We start from the raw sequence: 20,084 nt of genomic DNA, 5'->3' as shown, positions 1-20,084 counted from the left end.
AGTGAATGTCTTACTGGAGTTTGCACGTTCTCTCTGTGATTGTGTGGGTTTTTCCGTGGATGATCTACTTCCACATCCACATCCCAGTTTGGAAAGTTAATTGCCAGTGTAAATTGACCCTAGGTTGTAAAATCTGGGACAGTCAATGGGGATTTGTGGAAGATAATTTACAGAGGGGAAATTAATGGATTTGTATTGCTCCCTGAGCCGGTATGGACTCATTGGGCTAAAATGGCCTCTCTTAATGTTGAATAGAAATTGCTGTGAAATATACCTTCTATAACATGCTAGTGTAGCACACACAAAGTGCTGGAGGAATTCAGCAGGTGGGGCGGCATCTATGGAGATGAATAAAGTGTCGCTGAGTTCCTCCAGCATTTTCTGTATGTTACTCTAGGTGTCCAGAATCTGCAGAAACTCTTGTGTTTATGATATGTAAGTGTATAGTTGCATGCCCTTGTTGAGCTGTATAAATAGAAAACAATACTAATAGGTCTTTAAACTTTCAAATGAATACCTCCTCAGCTTCCTTTTCTCCAAAGGAAAGGTTTCATTTCTTTGAGATTGACTTTTTTTTTTAAACCACTTTATCATTGCTTTTCTTCTTTTTCTAGTTCAACCATATCATCTTTGTATTACATTTTTCCAAAGTTATGAATTTTCCTTTGGACAGGCCTAACAGATGTTCTGCATTATAAAAGATTATTTAGAATATACTGTATTAAGCAGCTCAAAATTAATTAGTTTTGTCAGTTGGTAGACATTGATGAAATTTTGGTTAGCTTTGGTTTTAGTTTTCTAATCCATTTGTTTTCCTTTATTCCCAAATGCTCAACTTTGTTAAGCTGTAGCTGACAATTGTCTACTTGTGTGCTCCATATAGTAGTCCTCTGCAGTCTGTTCCAACTAGCAGTGACATTAGCTATTCTTGTTCTCTGCCTCCTGCAATGAATTCTCAACAATTTTTTATATTCAAATTTTCCAATGATCTACAGTACTGTGTATGTATATAATGTGTGTATTATAGTATGTGTGTGTATATATTGCCTAAGACTTTTGCACAAAACTAATATGTATTGCACTGTACTACTGCCTCAAAATAAAAACTAATTTCATGACATATGGCTGATGAACCTGATTCTGATATGGGTCTCTGTTGTGGACTGAGAACGGGGAGAGGGGTGGGAGTGGGAGCACCATAGAGATTTTCTCTAATGATCAATAAACCAATTGTTTGGAATTAAATGACCTTGCCTGATGTCTCCAGGCTGGGTGTGTCTAACCCCTGTCCTTGCCGCTCCTTTTCTGCCACCTATCCCACACCTCTCCAGTGGCACTTCACCCTCACCGTTCCCAACATCCCTTGCAACTGCCAGATTAACAAACTCACTCTCCGCTCCATGTTGACAAATATATATAAAACTTTTGCACTCTCCCTTGTTAATTCCACTGATTTTTTTTGCACCTGTATGAAGAAGGTGATTTTATATGGACATAATAGCAGTCAATGTCTCATTAATGTGTATGGTGATATTAAATTTGAGAGTATTAATTTTAATTTTTCTACTCTTCCATCCAATATCTCCTTTTGATAGGCAAGTGGCCAGTCTCCACGGAGTAAAAAAGTACTAAATCGTCCAAAAAAGAATTTTGAACAGAAGAAGACGAGGAGGTTATCTGGAGCTGGTATTAGTGATGAAGAGGAGACAGCTAGTACAAGCAGTACCCCAAAGAAAGGAAGTAAAGAATCCAAAAAACGAAAAGTGGAGGATAGCCCATCTATGAACTCACCCAGGTTAGAGGGCCCGTCACCTAACAAGAAGTGGAAAATCATAAAAGATAATAACAAGGATTTGTCCTTGTGCAGGTATGAGTTAGACATTCAAATACTGTATATGAGAATGCCTAATATGAATAATGAACTCTATCCTTAATAGTAAAATAGGTAAATAATTGACAGAAGAAGTGGATAGGGAATGGGAATTCCCTTAATTTTTAAAGAAATTTGGTATATATTGCATGAAAGGATAGTGAAAGCACTTTCAAAATGGATTAGGATATACTGGCCACTTTATTATGCCTCTAAATGTATGTTTGTGGTCTTCTGCTACGGTAGCCCATCCACTTCAATGTTTGACGTGTTGTGCATTCAGAGATGCTCTTCTGCACACCACTGTTGTAACACATGGTTATTTGAGTTGGTGTTGCCTTCCTGTCAGCTTGCAAGACCTTTCTCCTTTGACCTCACTTATTGACAAGGGGTGAGTACAGGAGTTGGAATGTTATGTTGAAATTGTTGTGGCCTAATTTGGAGTACTGTGTGCAGTTTTGGTTACCTCCCTTCAGGAAAGATGTCAATAAGATTGAATGCAGAGAAAATTTGCCCTGATGTTGCTGAGACTTGAGGACCTGGGTTAGAGGGAAAGGTTGAGTAGGTTATGACTTTATTCCCTAGAACGTAGAAGTTTGAGGGAAGATTTGATAGAGGTATACAAAATTATGTAGCGGGCTGGTGGACAGTGGCATCAGCACCGAACTTCGGAGCGAAGGCTCCTGAGTTCGAATCCAGCTGGCTCCCTTGCACACTTTCCATCCGTGCTGGGTTGAGTGTCGAGCTAGCAACTCAGCCTCGTAAAAATAAGAAAGCCTGCTAAAAAAAAATGCCGACATGACCACGTCCCGATGACTCCACTTGGAGTTAAGGGTTTTCTTCTTCTTCTTCATACAAAATTATGAGGGTATTGATAGGATAAATGCAACCATTTATGGTTTGGTGAGACTACAACTAGAGGTCATTTGTTAAGGGTGAAAGGTGAAATATTTAAGGGGAACTTAAGGGAGAACTTCACTTAGAGTTGAGTGTGGAATGAGCTACTAGTGCAAGTGGTGGATACGCGGTCGATTTCAACATTTAAGAGAAATTTAGATAGGTACATGGATGAGAGGGGTATTGAGGGCTACGGTCGGGGTGCAGATCAATGAGACTAAGCAGATTTGCAAACACAAGGAAATCTGCAGATGCTGGAATTTCAAGCAACACACATAAAAGTTGCTGGTGAACGCAGCAGGCCAGGCAGCATCTATTGGAAGAGGTACAGTCCAATAGATGCCTTTTCCAATAGATGCTGCCTGGCCTGCTGCGTTCACCAGCAACTTTTATTGTGTGTTGCTGGACTAAGCAGATTAATGGTTTGGCACTGACTAGATGGGCCAGTTGGCCTGCTTCTGTGCTAAAGTATTCAATGACACAAATCTCAACTTACAACTTATCGTAGACATATACGGATTTGTGTTAGTGAGTCAGGCATGCTATGTTGGTGCCAGAAGTGTGGCCAGCACAACCTTTGTGATTAATTTGACGTGAAATGCATAATTTTGCTGAATGTTTCTATATACTGTACATGTGACAAATAATGTGTCAGTCAGAACAGTAACAAGAGGTTCTCCAGTGCCCTTTGATCGTCCTCACAATTCAATACCCTGCCATTCATTTTAGGCTCCCTTGCCATATTGGACGTGCCACATCCATAACCTCACCTTTTCTGTTCTGAGTGCCATTTGCCATATTTTCCCTAACTGCTTCTTCCAGTCTGAAGTGCTCCACATTTAACTAAGCAGCCACTTGTATCATCTGCAAACTATTTTTTAATCGTGTCCAAAACTGCATAATTCACTTCAGTGCTTCATATTATTTGCACTTTGTGTTGCTATTCAGAGTTCTCCCAGAAAGACAGATTTCCACTTTTCCTTGCACTTGTCCAAACCTTTTATTTTTGATTGATGTTGTCTTTTGCGATGGGTGCTGAAGTACCCAACTCAAATAATTGCCCCTCATTCTCTTCTATCCCAGAGAAATAATCCCAGCCTTTGCAATATTTTCTCACAGCTAAAATGTTCTCATGCAGCCTGTGAGTTTGACGGCTATGTACCAGCTTGATATTGTCCTAAGTTTTTGAATGCTTCCCAATGTTTATTATTCTTTTCAACTTTGGCTTGTTTTAATTTAAAATTTTAGTATATGACTTTCCCTAGTCCCTCAGACATAATTGGAAACCATTAATTAAGTTTATTTTCATTAATAAAAGCCTATTCAGTTATTAGCTCTAAAACATTTGTTTTGGAAAGCTACTGTCAACATTTTTGACTACACTTATCACGTAAGCTCTTCTGCTTTTCTGTCTGTCAATAATAAATCTCCCAATATAGCTGCATTCAGTTATGTAGTCGCTTAGATTTTCATTCTATGCATGGAATTCTATATATGGGCAACTTCTACCAGAATCTTTCATATATATGTAATTATACCAGTAATATTTCAATGGCACTGTCAATCTTTCTGAAAATTCTTCACTGCCATTTCTTTTCTTTAATTCAGTATTAGTGGTACCTTCCATTTTCAATTTCTTAGACCATTCTAGAAGAAGGTAGTGTGTGATTATGATGTTTTTAGTATTTCTGGTTGTTAGAGTAAAAGACCTATGAATTGTGCTTGATTATTTCATCAGTTTTCCTAATTTGATTATTATTATTATTTCCAGCATAATGTTATCGGAATTGGAAACACATGAGGATGCATGGCCTTTCTTGCTACCTGTGAACTCCAAACTAGTACCTGGGTATAGAAAGGTTATTAAAAAACCAATGGATTTCTCCACTATCCGAGAGAAACTCAGCAATGGACTGTAAGTTTCTGAATATTTTCTTATATGTAAGAGTTTGAATTAGTTCAAGTTTTAAATTGTTTTTTAACCAAATGTGATTTTTTTTTTCCCCCATAGGTACCCGAATACTGAAGTATTTGCAGTAGATGCCAGATTAGTTTTTGACAACTGTGAAACATTTAATGAAGATGAATCGGACATTGGCAGAGCTGGTCATAATATGAGGAAATTTTTCGAGAAGCGATGGGCTGAGCTTTTTAAGGGAAGCTAAGGCAATCAATTTATAAATTAACGACTTTGAGCCGGCAGCCTGAAATACTGGTGTCTTCATATATACGGGGAGTGCAAGATCGTTTGCACAAATCAGCAGATATTTCACATCACTTGTTAAAATGTGGAAATACCAGCCAAGGATTACTCTAAAAGAGGTTCACTCCTTTGGAGACTGTAGCTCTTGAACTATAGAAATATTTTATGGACAGCTTCGGAAGAACAGGGAAGCACACCCAAAGAGTTCAGAGGCATGGGGTGGTCCTAGTGCAATAGCAACCAATATTTCAAACGCACTGAATAAATATACAATGACCAGAGCTGTAATAGGGGACGGGAAATCCTCTTCCCTCATTTAAAAAAAACAATATACGTGGAAGTAAATGGAAAAAATCTTGAATTTCTTTTGTAGCTTATATTTTAGTGAATGTATTTAATTTTTTGTTAACTTATGAATAAAATGTCAAGTCTTCATTTTCTATGAAAAGGAAGAGGCAGCAAAATTGCTTTAAGTCTTCAAAGGAAATAAAACAACGAATGTTTTTGAAGAATAAAACAAAGCCAATTGAAAACTGTTTACACTGTTCTGTCCAGGAGGGCACTGGAGAACCTCTTGTTACTGTAGACATAAATTTACAGCTCTGTTTATCAATGCACCACCTACTTAGTCTCAAAGTAAATTCAAAAACAGTGGATCAACAAAGAAACATCTGTATATAATTGTTCATTAATGTTAATATTAATTAAGTCTTGTTCAAATATGTATGATGTGTACATATTGTTTCCAGGCATTTAATATTGTTATGCCTTAGAATAACTGTAGCATTTTATTTTAGTCTTAAAATGATTATACATATATGGCTTGTACATATCCTCTACAAACACTGTGGAGTCTCCTAATGTTGGGTAGTGCCTGCCTTTAAAACAGGGTGTAGGGGATATTAGGTTTTCCATTTTCTATTTTTGTTATATAATTTTTGAGCCACTGTGGTCTCATTCCAATATAATCATTTATATCCACACAATAAATTACAATTTCCTATACACAGTATTTTTCATAATGCATTTCCCTCCATCTGCCTTGCCATAGAATTTGGTACTCAGTGGCTCATTGTAACCACTGTGTGTAACCACTGTTTAACTGCTGTAAGTTACAGTGGCCTATTGGAGGCAGCTCAGCTCAGATCAGAAACTTTTGTACCTGAGTCAAAGTACTTGAAGTTATTTTATTTAAATATGTTGTGAAAAAGGGTAGTTTTCTTTTTTAGGAGCATTATTTTTCACTAGTATGTGTGGCACGGACATAATAAAAGGGTGTTTTTCAATTCTGTTTGCTTGCTTGATTTCTAAAACATTTGTGCGGTTTTGTTCTGATAGTTGTTTACTTCAGTAAACAAAATGTTCCATTCACATCTGTTATTCTAAGTAATATGAAATTTGTTTTTAAACTAGTCCTTGTTAACAGCTCAGTGCATAATTTGCTGACAGAACTCTGTTGGTTGAGCAGAAACAGTAAAGGAAATGAGAAGGTTTGATGTTCGGGGTTGAGATCTACATCAGAACTCTTGTGTATTTTAGCTATACCATCAGTTTATTCAAATGTGTGCTAAACTGTAAGAAAAGTTGTAAAAAGTAGCTATATTGAACATGGCACACTTTGACATTTTTTTGGTGGCTAAAAACTAAAATTACAATTTCCCATCCTGCTACAGAATAGCGGCAGTTGGAAGTCTGAAGGCTTATTTGAGCCTGCTGCATCACTCAGCAATATTACAGTTGATTGTGTATATCATGGGCTTTACTACCTGCTGAGCTAGAGTTCAACAACTAAGGTTGAGGGAATGGTCCTTGTGTCTACCTTCCAGTCTTCATTGTATTCAAAATTCAGGTTTGTTTGTCATATGTACATTGAAACATACAGTGAGATATGTTGCAACACACATGATAATGGAGGAACTCAGCGGGTCAGGCAGCAGCTATGGAAATGAATAAACTGTCGACATTTTGGGCCAAGACCCTTCTGCATAGATGTATTAACAACCAACACGCCTGAGAGTTCGTTGGGAGTAGCCCGCAAGTGTCACCACATATTCTGGTGCCAGTATAACATACTCACTCTGTTTGGCAGAACAATGTAACATACCCACAATACACAGCAGAACATGTTATTTAGAGCACTTGAGTACAAGTCAATCAACGTCCCTCTCGAAAACCCATCCTTTGTCAAGACTGAGTTTTCCAATGTTCTGTGGAACCAGCCTGATAACAGCCATCAGTCCATATGCCCCAATTCTAATGGAATTGATAAGGATGAAGCAGGAAGTTTATTTTTTCAGTCTTGTGAAAACTCTGTCTTATTCCAAAGTGAGTCTAATGGCGGTAGGGTTGGAGAGAATATGCCCCTCTGAAATGGCATGGGGAAAGCTAATTGCAAGAGTCCTTAAATAATATTTGGAAAGCAACCTGGTTGTAATCACTAGCCGGTTTCATTAGAGACAAATAAGAGCTTCTATCCAGGTGCCCAGCTGACACCTGCTACCTCCAGCAACCCACACAAAAGTTGCTGCGGCCAGGCAGCATCTATAGAAAGGGGTACAGTCGATGTTTCTGGCTGAGACCCTTCATCAGGACTAACTGAAAGAAGAGCTAGTAAGAGATTTGAAAGGGGGAGGGGGAGATCCAAAATGATAGGAGAAGACAAATCTCTTACTAGCTCATCTTTCAGTTAGTCCTGACGAAGGGTCTTGGCCCGAAACGTCGACTGTACCTCTTCCTAGAGGTGCTGCCTGGCCTGCTGCGTTCACCAGCAACTTTATGTGTGTTGCTTGAATTTCCAGCATCTGCAGAATTCCTCGTGCCTGCTACCTCCATCTCATTGACAATGTGAGGTTTGCATGACAAGTACTGATGATGACTTGATTGGCTGCTGCATAATTTACTTCCAACGGGGCAACAATACATTTTGAAGGTCTGCAAAGAAAGCTCTTTGCAGACAAGGTGTCAGAAGCAAACTGACAATTGCTAACCTCAATGAATGATGGATTGCCCTTAAGTTCTTCATAACAACTGAAAAATCACAGACCCCACTGTAAAACAGCACTATTGGCACAGGGAAGTAGCACGCGCTGGAAAGAGCATTTCGGAAAATGAACTTAAATGCGACTTCATCCTTTACTATGAGTATCCTCGACAGCACACTATCTTATCCAGTCTAACCGTTAATCCGCACTAAAATGTTGGAAAATCACCCATGCTGGGTCAAAATCCTGCAGTTTCCTATAGCATTTTGCAATGGTTTTTAAAACGTCTCAATAATGGAAATCTGAAATACAAACAAAATGTTGGAAATACGCAGCAGGTCAAGTTATTTTGGGAAGGATGGCAGAGGGATCACGGCGGTTTACTTTTCACCTTCTCGAGGACGGTTTGGGGATCGGTAACAAATGCCAGCCAGTCGGCCGGCCGTGCCTAGCGACTGTGTAGTAACTACTGTACTGGATCCCGATGCCGTACTGCGGATCCCAGAGGATCGCCGAGCCGAGCGCGGACCGGTGGGACCCGTGCGTCGGTCATGTGGCCGCGCCCGCGCCCGCGCCCGCACCGCCGTCGAAAGGTGTGACGTTCGCGCCCGTGGCGGAAGGTGCTGTCCGCGTCCGGGGCCGTCCTTTCTGCGGCGTCTTGCGGTCTTTCCGTGAGTAGTTACACATTCCGTTTCCCGGTTCTGTGCCCGTTAAGAGCGATCGCGGCTTGGGCTGGTAGTCGTGGGGCGGCGATGTCTCTGTCGGCCGGGCCCGGTCCGCCCCCTTCCCTGCGCTGCGCTGAAAGCCGCGGGCGGAAATGGGGTTCGGTTTTCGGGACGGCACCCTGAATGAACTGTTTATTTTATTTTACGGTTCACGAACAGCGGATGCGTGCGCCGGTTTCAAAATGTGTCGTCTCTAGGCTTAAAAAAAACGTCACCCACTTCAAAGATGCGTAGCCTCTCGGAATGTCTCTTAAAAAGGCGGTGCTAATTCTCAGGGGCTGGCGTGCTCCCTGGCTTATTCGGGAGTGATCCTCAAGTCGCTCCAGAAAGCTAAGAGAAAAAGATGGTAACGCACTTTTTTAAAGGGTATTTCATGCTAGTTTTGAAACGTCCCAACGTACTTGACACCCAGTAGTGTACAGTACATATCTGCTACTTCGCACCAGAAAATATATCTTTTGAAGGGTTAACTGTTGGCAAAATGACAGGCTTGTCCGTCGTCAAAGTTTGGATTTGGATGGACACAGAGAGGAACGAAGTTTACCGTTGTATTAGAAAGATCTCATTGACAAAAATGCAGTCTCCCAAAGCCAAAACAAAAATTAATGCAAGAACTCAAAGACGCGCAGTATATGTGGAAGGTTGGGGGTGGGGGAGTGTATGTCGGTGTTCGGGTTTGAGCCTCTGAGTTCTTGTATTTTTTTATTGTTCCAGATATCAGCAGAGGCAGTCTCTTTTGTCTTAATAGTGTCCTCCAAATACTGCATTAGAGTGAAACTAGATTTTTGTGGCTTGGACTCCTGGGGGTTGGGGGAGGGGCAGTAATGAACTTTTCAATTCTTAGGGATCAGAATGTTAACAGCTGATCCTGAGTTGGAAACCCCAAAAATATAATTGAACTAGATTGTGTTGACCTGGTTTCCTCATCTTCCACCTTGCTTTGGAGTATATCAACCATTGCGGTTGATTCCCCTGCAAGGGATGGAATTCAAACAAGTCTGGAAAAAAGTAGGTTTTAGGAGATGACATTTGAAAGATGATAGGAAAAGGAAGCTGAAATCGGGTACAATGATTTTGAAGGATTAAAATATTAAATACAAGACAGACTACAGATGCTCGAAATCCAAAGCAACACACACAAAATGCTGGAGGAACTCAGCAGGTCAGGCAGGATCTATGAAAATGAATAGATAGTTGACATTTCAGGCTAAGGCCCTTCTTGAATATTCAGTTTTTTAAAATATATATATTCCTTTGTCATTTCACATCTCTGCTCTTTGAATTCTCAATATATGTATCAAAATGCATACCTGTGTTAACTGGGAATAGGGGGTTTGTGGAAGCCTTTACACTTTTGGTATTGGGCTTTTGCAGCACAGGGAGAATGAACTTGACATTACAGATTGAGAAGGGAAACATATGGAAGAACTAGATGATAAAGTGTGTTGTTTTGCCAGACATTTGGGACTCCCATTACCTTGAGGGATAATCGGGCTTGATATTAGTGTTGTAGAGAAGGCATCTTTGCATCATGTGGTGTTATTTCTAAGTAGTATGTGTTTTCTGATTGGTTCATCAAAGGTAAATATAGTTTTCAGTTGAAGGAATGCTTTTTTTCCCCAGACTTGGAGCTGAAAATAAATATGCTGTTGCTTTATGCCAAATATAGGCAACAATTTTTGAATACTGAATGAGCATTAAGAGGCTGAATTTTCACGAATAGTAACTTTTGAAATAACTTGTATTACTTTCAGTTATCAACAGTCCCTGATGTTACTTTGAAGCATTTAAGCAAATACAAATTAAGACTCCAGCAATTCTCAAAAGCAGAACCATCTAAAATTTATTTTTTATACTTTGCATACATCTGTTGCCAACCAGTCAAATAAGAGGAGTTACTGTGGGTCAACTAGGCAGGTTTAACTATAAGGAGTCCAAGGTCAGAGTGCAGATTGCCAATAAAAGTGGCTAGCAAATTCAACATCTATTGTATGCATATAGGAATCCTAAGCTGACATTTTCCCTACAAGATTTGATCCAATAGAATTATCTTTACTTGGTATATGTGTTGGAATAATTAATTTAAAACTTCGTTAGATAATTAATTTATTTTTACTTTGTATTCAAATTATTCAAAAAGGCCCAGGAATATTGATAGAAATATTTTTATCTGAAAGTAAACAAAGGCAAGTAAAGGTGCTCAATCAAATTTTAAATAGTCTGTATCTCTTTTTCTGTTTTTATCAAAGGCCAGTATTCTGTTTCAGAAAGTTGTTTTTGTATTTCTTACTGTCTTGAAATAAAATTGGCGAGAATAGAGTAAGAGATTATATTTCCAGTTTCCCTCCTTTCACCCCCTCCCCTATCTCTCTCTTTTCTACAGGGAGTGTACAGTCCTTGATTCCCTTGTCCATATGTCCCTCCCCACTAATGTCAGCTGAAAAAGCTGCTTACATTTACCCTATCTATACCCCACATAATTTTGTAAACCTCAATCTTCATGCTCTAGGGAATGAAGTCCAAATCTATTTACCTTTCCCTGGGCCCTCAAGTCCTGGCAACATCCTTGTCAATTTTCTCTGCACTCTTTCAATCTTATTGACATCTTTCCTATAGGTAAGTGACCAAAACTACACTACACAATGCTCCAAATTAGGTATCACCAACACACTATACAACTTCATCATAACATCACAATTCCTGTACTAATGGCTTTATAAACGCCATTGTGCCAAAAGCTTTCTTTGTGACCCTATCTATCTATGACGCCATTTTCAAGGAATTATGGATCTGCATTCCCAGATCCTTTTGTTCAGCTGCACTCCTCAGTGCCCTACTGCTCGCTATGTAAGTCCTAACCAATCTTGGTGTCATCCGCAAATTTGCTGATCTAGTTTACCACATTATCATCCAGATCAGTGATATATGTGACAAATAACATGGACCCAGTACCAATCCCTGAAGCACACCACTAGTCACAGCCCTCCAGTCAGAGAGGCAGACATCTACTACCACACTATAGCCTCGTCTGTGAAGCCAATGTCTAATCCAATTTACTACCTCATCTTGAATGCCAAGAAAGTGAATCTTCTTGACCAGCTTCCCATATGGGACGTTCTCAAAGGCCTTTGCTAAAGTACATGTAGACAACATCCACTGCCTTGGCTTCATCAACTTTCCGGTAACTTCCTCAAAAACACTGTTAGACATGACTTACCATGCACAAAGCTATGTTGACTATCCCTAACACAAGAAAATATGCAGATACTAGAAATCCAAGCAAAATCCAAGAATAAACAGTCGACATTTCAGGCTGAGACCCTTCGTTTTGGCCCAAAACATCGACTGTTTATCTTTTCTATAGATGCTGCCTGGCCTGCTGAGTCCCTCCAGCATTTTGTGTGTGTTGACTATCCTTAATCAGTCCCTGTCTATCTAACTACTTGTATATCCAGTTCCTTAGAAAACCTTCCAATAATTTACCCACTACTGATATCGGGCTCACCGGCCTATAATTTCCTGCCTTATTCTTAGAGCCTTAGAGCAACAAAACACCTTCAGCTATCCTCCAATCCTCTGGCACTTCACTCGTGGCAAAAGACATTTTCAATATTTTTGCCCAGGCCTGTGCAATTTCTCCACTAACCTCACACAGGGGCAAGGAAACACCTTGTTAAGGCCTGGAGATTTATCCACCCTAATTTGCTTGAGATAGCAAATACCTCCTCTCCTTTAATTTGTATATGGCCCATGACCTCATTGCCGCTTTGCCTCGCTTCTGTAGACTCAGTGTCTGTTTCCTGAGTAAATACAGATGCAAAAAATCCACTTAAGATCCCCCCATCTCTCTTGGCCCCATGCATGGATGATGACTGATCTTCCAGAAGACCAATTTTGACCTTTGCTATCCTTCTGCTCTTAATATATCTGTAGAAGCCCTTGGGATTCTCCCTCACTTTGTCTGCTTGAGCAACCTCATGCTGCCTTTTTGCCCTCCCGATTTCATTCTTAAATGTTCTCTTGCATTTCTTATACTCGTCAAGTACCTCATTTGCTCCTTCCTGCCTATACCTGCTATGCACTTCCTTCTTCTTAACCAGGGCCTTAATATCTCTCAATAGAGTGTTTTTCTTTAAAAGTGAATTGAATGAAAATTTGCAGGAGAAAAAAGTAGCAACCAGATGGAGAAAATGGGAGGATCTGGGACTAAATCGATTACTGTTTAGAATAACACACGCAAAATGCTGGAGGAACTCAGCAGGTCAGGCAGCATTTATGGAAAAGAGTAAACAGGTCAAAACCTTTCATCAGGACTCTAAATTTAAAAATCCATATTCATGTTCTGCAAAAAGGTCATGTAAATATCAGTAAGAACTGTGGTACTGTTCAGATTTAGTAAGATGAATGGCTTCCTGTGGCATGCTGTGTTTTATGAAGAAATGAGAAAGGTACAGTCAAAACTTGTGCTTAACTGCAGCATCAAAATTGAGATGACGGAAGTTCAGAAACCACAGAGAAGCGGGGATTGTTCCAGAGTGATGTAGTTTCCAGTCTGGAATCCAGTACGGCAGCAAAGGAGTGGCATTAGATCTGTGGAGATTTGCTCCAGAGGAAATCAGCTGTTGTTTTTGTATTTTCACATCCTTTGCCACTGGAGAACAGTATGAAGCAATGGAAAGATTGATAGCGTGATAATTTGTCATATAAATTCTGCTTTCATGGTCATACCCTCTCTTTATATGTTAAACAGAGCAAGAGCTGAAAGATTTTATAGGTTCCCACAGTCTTTGTAGTAAGATGAGATACAAACCTCCTTCGAGACTTGGACCACAATTCACACTCACCTCTCTCAGCGAATGTGAGATGTCTGTAAAGGAACGATGCAGACTGGCACAGTTCAGACTACAAGGGTACGTGCTGAGGGATGCAGTGAAACTTGGTGCAGCCACTCTGTAGGAAGGGACCACAGTATGATCTCCTTCCAGTACCATACATAGAGGTGCTGGATGTGGAAGCCCATCGGACAGTAAAATGGGTATCTCCTTAGGAAGACAAATGAGTGGCAATACTGCTATGTCTCTTTATTGTTTCCATTAAAAGTTTACACGGCTGAATGTATCAACTACAAGTATAGAGCTTTTTTGCACTTTTTTCTTTGATTTTTTTATTATGCAAAAGTCTAATTCTGAAATTTAAAAAAATGCATGATTCACTTTGCACTTGTCTGAGTTGAATTCCATTTGCCATTCCCTCACCCACTCTCTCTAGTTGATCTATATCCTGTTGTAACCAGACAACCTTCTTCTATCTCCACCACACCAATTGTGTTGTCCTCTGCAAACTTGTTGATCATGCCACCTAAATTCTCATTGAGTCATTAATGCATACGATAAACAACAGAGGACTAAGTATCAACCCCTGTGACACACCACGAGTTATAGGGCTCCAGTCTGAAAAATAACCCTCCACTACCACCAAGCCAAATCTGTACCCAGTTTGCTAATTCACCCTGAATCCTATGTGTCCTAACATTCCCAACCAACCCACCCATGCGGTACTTAACAAAGGCCTTGCTAGAATTTGTGAGATATGATTTACCTTTCACAAAGCCATGCTGATTGACCCTGATCAGATCTTGCCTTTTCACATAATAAATTCCTCTAATAATTTGGCTGAGAAAGAAATCTCGTTCTGCTTGTCATTCCTTTTCATGATTCTACAAGATTCCTGTTCTTCCTCCAATGCTGTCAGAAGCTTTTATACAGCTTCATGCCAGCATTCCTGACATTCCAGTGCCTCCACTTCACTCATCCTCTCTTTGTCTCTGTAATTTATCTGTTAGCTATCTATCACTGGACTCTCAAGTTCCTATATGACGCTTTCCCACTTTTCAGATGTACTGAGGTCCTCTTCCGATTCCTGCAAAATTCAATTTACTTAGAACCAGCTTTTTTGTTCATTGTGATTCCGGAGTTGTTTCCCAGTGGTCCAAAGTGCCTCAATGTTTAGCTCATGGAAACCTTTCTTCCCAGTTTTCCCATGTACAAGGAGCTCTGCTTCTACTCACAGGATTCAGAAATAGTTTACTAGGTGAAGTAACCTACTGAGACGTAGAAACTATTCCAATTTCACATTCTATCAGAACCTTTTGTTTCCATCTACATGTTTCTGAACAGCAGGGCCCTCCTACCACTCTCCCTGAATGAAGTAACATTGATTTATCTATGAAATTGGGGGATAAAAAGCATTTGTTTCAACACATTTGGTAGTTAAGTTGCATTGATCTCATTAAGACAGAAATCCCATTTGCCCTTATGCACAATTATTTTTCATTTTTGAAACAGTTATTGACTTTTAGCAAGCTAAGTAGATGGGGTTTGTGTGTGCCTATGGTGAGTTTATATTGACTTAAAGTGTTCTCAAATAGTTTCCGGCGACTGTGGACAAGAGTTACTAAAGGAAGAAGGCAATTGGAAGTGTTGATAATGGAGGTGTAGAGAGCATGTGAAACAAGGTTAACGGCGAAATTGAACTCCAAAAAAATTTATAAAGTGTAAGAGATTGACTTGGGCAGGGGTTGGACCAATTGTTTTAGGGCCCAAAAGGAATTTTTCACATAAAGGAGAAAAATGTGGCTGTAATATTTGATAATATTACATTTGTTGCACAACAGAAGTATCAGTATAGAGCAGGGGTTCCCAACCTTTTTTATGCCATGGACCAATACCATTAAGTAAGGGGTCTTTGGACCCAAGGTTGGGAACCACTCCTCTAGAGGATTTAAAACAGTGTGTTTGGGGTTGCAATGCAGAGGAGTAGGTTAGAAGGTAGGGGGATTGTGGAAAATTTAAGGGTTAAAGACAAGTAAGTCTGATAGGAAGAACAGGTAGAGCCAGGTTAGTGAATATATTGGGACTGACAATCTGAAGTATATTTATTTTAATACAAGGAGTATAACAAGTAAGGCAAATGACTTTAGTGCCTGGATGACTAAGTAGGACTGATGTCACCATTACAAAAACTTAATTGAGAGAAAGGCAGGATTGGCAGTTCAAAGTTTCAGGGTTTAGATATGATATACAGGTTTCCCCCGCTACTCAAAGGTAGAGCATTCCTATGAAATGGTTCGTAAGCTGGAATGTCGTAAAGTGAATAAGCAATTACGATTTATTAATACAGGAAAATGTTTTGAGCGTTCCCAGACCCAAAAAAACCCTAAAATAACAGTAACATATAGTAAAAGCAGGAGTAATATGATAAATACACAGCCTATATAAAGTAGAAATACTTTTCTGCAGCACTGTAGCGCAGCGAAAATCTCACGGCAGCACTCTCGGCGGAAGTGCTCTCAGCAGGAACACTCTCTACAGTAACCTTTAAGCTGTGAAGCTGCCAAATCATACCAAATAACACGAAAATTCACAGCCTATATAAAGTAGAAATAATGTATGTACAGTGTAGTTTCACCTACCGGAATCGGGAAGACGCCAATAAATTGCAGCTTCATCACAGTTAAACACTTGCTTAAATGAATAACCACCTTCTGTAATTATTTTCTTCAGTTCTGCCGGGAACTTTTCGGCAGCTTCAGTATCAGCCGAAGCACTCTCTCCGGTAAATGTTAAACTATGAAGCTGCCCTCGCCTCAGAAACCGATCAAACCACCCATGACTACCTTTAAATTCCACTTTCGCAACACTTTCATCACCATCGTCCAGTGCTTTCTGTTTCAGCTTATTAAAAAGACTGACTGATTTCTCCTTAAGTGTAAGAAAACTTAACGGAGCACTACCTTTGTACACCTATCAATCCACTCAAGCAATAGACTTTCCATTTTATCCATTATTGGATGCCGACTAAGAGAGACCACTTTGCTACGAGCAGAAGCAACAGTAACATCAGCAGCTTTCAAAATTATTTCTCTCTGCATATAAATAGTGCGAATGGTGGATGCAGGCAAGTCACATTCACCATGATCGAAACACTTAATTATGTCTAGTTTTACGCTAAGTGTAACACCCTTACGAGCTCTTTTAGGCTTTTCCGATACCGTAAAACTCATCTTGCTAATGGATGCACAAAATAAGTTGAGATAAAGCATGTGTTTAAGCAGTAGCGGCTAGAATGCAGTTCCGGGGGAGGAGCTTGACTGTTTGGGTGCACGCTGCCTTTTTTCGTAACAGTGAAAACACCTTCTGTTAGCGAAAACAGGTAACTAATGTAGGTCTTTCGTAACAGCGAGGTGTCGTAAAGCGAATGTTCAGAAAACGAGGGCCACCTGTACTGGGATGTAAAAGGGGTGGGGAAGTTGCATTACTCATTGAGAAAAATATCACAGTCAGTAATATTGTGCAAGGCCCATATGGCTAGAGTTCAGGAATAAGAAAGATGCAGTCACTACTTATGGATTATACTTTTGGCTTTCCAGTAACCAGAAGGGACAGGATAATAAATATATAGGCAATCACAGAAAGATATAAAATCAGGATTGTTGAAGTGGGTGGTTTATATATTTTTTATGTCATTGCCTGAAGTATTTACTAGAACTACAAGATATTTAATTAATTCTCTTTTTAGTTACTTAAATCTATTAAACTTTTTACATTATTGTCTATCACAGACATTCAAAACATCCATAATAGCTTGCTTTTTATGTAAAATCTAGACAGTGGCATAGATACTGTAGTAAGAAGTTCAATGTGATTCAAGAGTAGGGCTGCAAAGGAAATAATCATTATGGTTATAAACATTAAATGCGTCAATGTTAACAGGATGATATATGGAATTCAGTGGAGATAAATTGTGATGTGATTTGTTTGGGAAAATTGAAATGGAAAGATAGTATACAAAAAATGGCATTTTGGAAGTTTGCATTTGTGTCCGTGTTTACAAATGCTGAAAGGTATAATGACAAGATAATGGGGTGGTTTAAAAAATGCCTTATTTATTTGTATAAATAGTGGCTTAGATGTTAAAGGATATGATTGAGCCTCAGCTGAGATGATGTGAATTAATCAAGGGGCTGCATTTAAAGAAACATATAAAAACAGAGAGATATCAAGGATGATGATGCAAATCAAGGAAAGCAATTCCTTTTGACACAGTAACCATAGGCCAAATATGAATGATCAGAAAATAAGGATTTTGTTTACTGTATACAGAAGTGAATTAAATTAGTAATGGAAGCTAAATTATTGATGGAGCTGTAAAGGAGGTTGGTAAGGAATCTGCTAATGTGAAGCTTAGGGACTGGGTATATTAGTGCCCTTACAAAGAATCAACTTCATATTACATAAATATAAGCTTCATGATTGCATAAATTGTTTTAGGTTTTCTTGAAATTTAAATTCAGATCAAATTAATGCCTTTGAAAGCAGGAATTTGTATTTTGTTATATTTGCTTTCTGTTCAGTTTAATGCATATAACTGAATCAAAATGTTTTGAAAATCTATATGCTTTTTCAAATTTGTGAAGTAAAAGTTGTGTTGTACTGATTTTGTGTTGTAAATAATTTTCACATCATTAACCTTTTCCTTCTTTTGTATAGGTTTTAAATAAGGAGGAAATCTGAGCAAGAATTACAACTCTTGGCCATGGTGACACTTGTCCAAACTCTTACTGATCACATTGATGATGTTAACTGCTGTGCCTTTTCTTCCACATGTCTGGCTTCCTGTTCACTGGACAAAACAATTCGTCTTTATTTATTGAAGGATTTCTCAGAGCTTCCTTTCTCACCACTAAAGGGCCATAGCTATGGGGTACATTCTTGTTGCTTTAGTTCCTGTGGGAATTTCCTAGCTTCGAGTTCAACTGATGGGACGACTGTGTTATGGAATCCGCAATCTGGAGAGAAGTTGGCAGTATTGAAGCAGCCGAGTGAAAGTCCAGTACGGGTTTGCAAATTCTCCCCTGACACCAATTATTTGGTATCTGGTGCAGCTGATGGAACTGTGGCATTATGGGATGTTCGCCGGAAGAAACTACGCAGGTTGGTTAGATACAGAGCATATACATTTCAGCACAAATAATTGCATGCATTGTCTCAAAGTTTTATTTTAATTTGAACATTTTTGGTGGTAAATAATTACATTTTATCTTTATAGTTAAATTAATGGAATATGGAGATAATAAGAGTGAACTAAAGAAAGTAAAACTTATTATTGACTCATTTTAATCTTGTTTCATTTTGGCATCTTTCAGCTACCAGAAAAATTGATTTCTAACAAAATAATCCAATTTTTCTAAATAAAAATCTAACTGTACCCATACTTCCATGATGTTGCTGTCTGTCAGTTTTCCTTTCCTAAGGTTGTCAAATGCATTCATTGTTGAACTTCACATTCCCCTTTTCATGCCGTCCCGGCTGGCCAGTTGGCATCAACACTTGACTGCAGCAATTATCTGCCTTCCCAGCTTGTTTATTAAGATCTCTTTGGGTAATTAAATATAGTGGAGGCAAAGTCTCATCTTAATACTTAGAGAATTATGTCCATTCTGTGGTGTGGAATCACAGCAACAATAAATAAGGTAGGCTCTGAACAAATTTGGCATTTAAAGCTAGGCATCTCTGAGGAATTATGGGCTCAGCAACAGTAACTGAATTGTTTTCACTGCAATCAGTAATTTTGTGGTCTGGATCACTTTTCACTCGAAATATTGCTATTAAAGCAGAGGATTCACCTTGGTCTAAAGAACGTTGAGAGCTTTGCTACAAGCAAAACCAAGGATTTCTGAAAGCAGGGTGTCACCCTTATGACTCTGCAACATGATAGTACGTACATACCAAACAACAAAAGCAGTATGCAGTATACAGTCAAAGCTTCTGCTGCATCTCGTGAACAGTTAAGCAGTTAATGAGAAGGGGTGACTGACAGTACTTGATGAGGTGAGAGCGTTACGTGGAAATGCTGAAGGTAAAACTGAAGCATTCAACAATCAGATTCAGACAGAAGTTAGATTAACCATCATGGTCTCCATCCTCACAGAAGCCAAACTTCACTCAATTTGATTCACTATAAGAAGAAATGGCTGTGAAACTCAATGCAACAAAAGGCCAGACTACATTAGGGCTAATGTAATACAAGGGGTGATTGATAAGTTTGTGGCCTAAGGTAAAAGGAGTCAATTTTAGGAAACCTAGCACATTGATTTTTCAACATAGTCACTTCTTACATTTACACACTTAGTCTAGCGGTCGTGGAGCATACGGATCCCTTCTTTGTAGAAGTCAGCGTCTTGGACCTTCAGAAAATATTTAACGAGAGCTGTATAACTCTTCCCTTTCTACCTTAGGCCATGAATTTATCAATCACCCCTGCTGTGGACCACTTCCTGGAGGTCCAAGATGCCAATTTCTACAAAGAAGGGATCCATATGCTCCACGACCTCTGGACTAAGTGTGTAA

At 39.2% G+C, this 20,084-nt stretch overlaps 2 protein-coding genes across 14 annotated transcripts in view; both read left to right on the top strand.

The window, feature by feature from the left end:
- The window catches only part of baz2ba (bromodomain adjacent to zinc finger domain, 2Ba), a 251,814-nt gene extending 245,470 nt beyond the window's left edge, over nt 1-6,344 (top strand). For 10 of the 13 annotated variants that reach the window (XM_063052299.1, XM_063052301.1, XM_063052310.1 and 7 more), the window contains 3 exons: nt 1,596-1,867; nt 4,539-4,682; nt 4,779-6,343. In XM_063052299.1, the coding sequence (XP_062908369.1) occupies nt 1,596-1,867; nt 4,539-4,682; nt 4,779-4,932 (570 nt within the window). In that variant the 3' untranslated portion in view covers nt 4,933-6,343. Of the gene's footprint in view, nt 1-1,595; nt 1,868-4,538; nt 4,683-4,778 lie in introns of all 13 variants that reach the window. The other 3 variants (XM_063052306.1, XM_063052305.1, XM_063052309.1) reach the window with 2 other exon arrangements.
- Nucleotides 6,345-8,470: 2,126 nt separating this feature from the next.
- wdsub1 (WD repeat, sterile alpha motif and U-box domain containing 1) overlaps nt 8,471-20,084 on the top strand; it is a 46,072-nt gene continuing 34,458 nt past the window's right edge. The window contains exons 1-2 of the mRNA XM_063052296.1: nt 8,471-8,622; nt 18,225-18,668. Of these exons, the coding sequence (XP_062908366.1) occupies nt 18,271-18,668 (398 nt within the window). The 5' untranslated portion in view covers nt 8,471-8,622; nt 18,225-18,270. The remainder of the gene's footprint in view (nt 8,623-18,224; nt 18,669-20,084) is intronic.

This window comes from Mobula hypostoma, chromosome 6 (assembly GCF_963921235.1).
Source record: "Mobula hypostoma chromosome 6, sMobHyp1.1, whole genome shotgun sequence".
Lineage (NCBI taxonomy): Eukaryota > Metazoa > Chordata > Chondrichthyes > Myliobatiformes > Myliobatidae > Mobula > Mobula hypostoma.
Note: the sequence above shows the minus strand (reverse complement) of the source record. Positions and strands in the feature narration are given on the sequence as shown.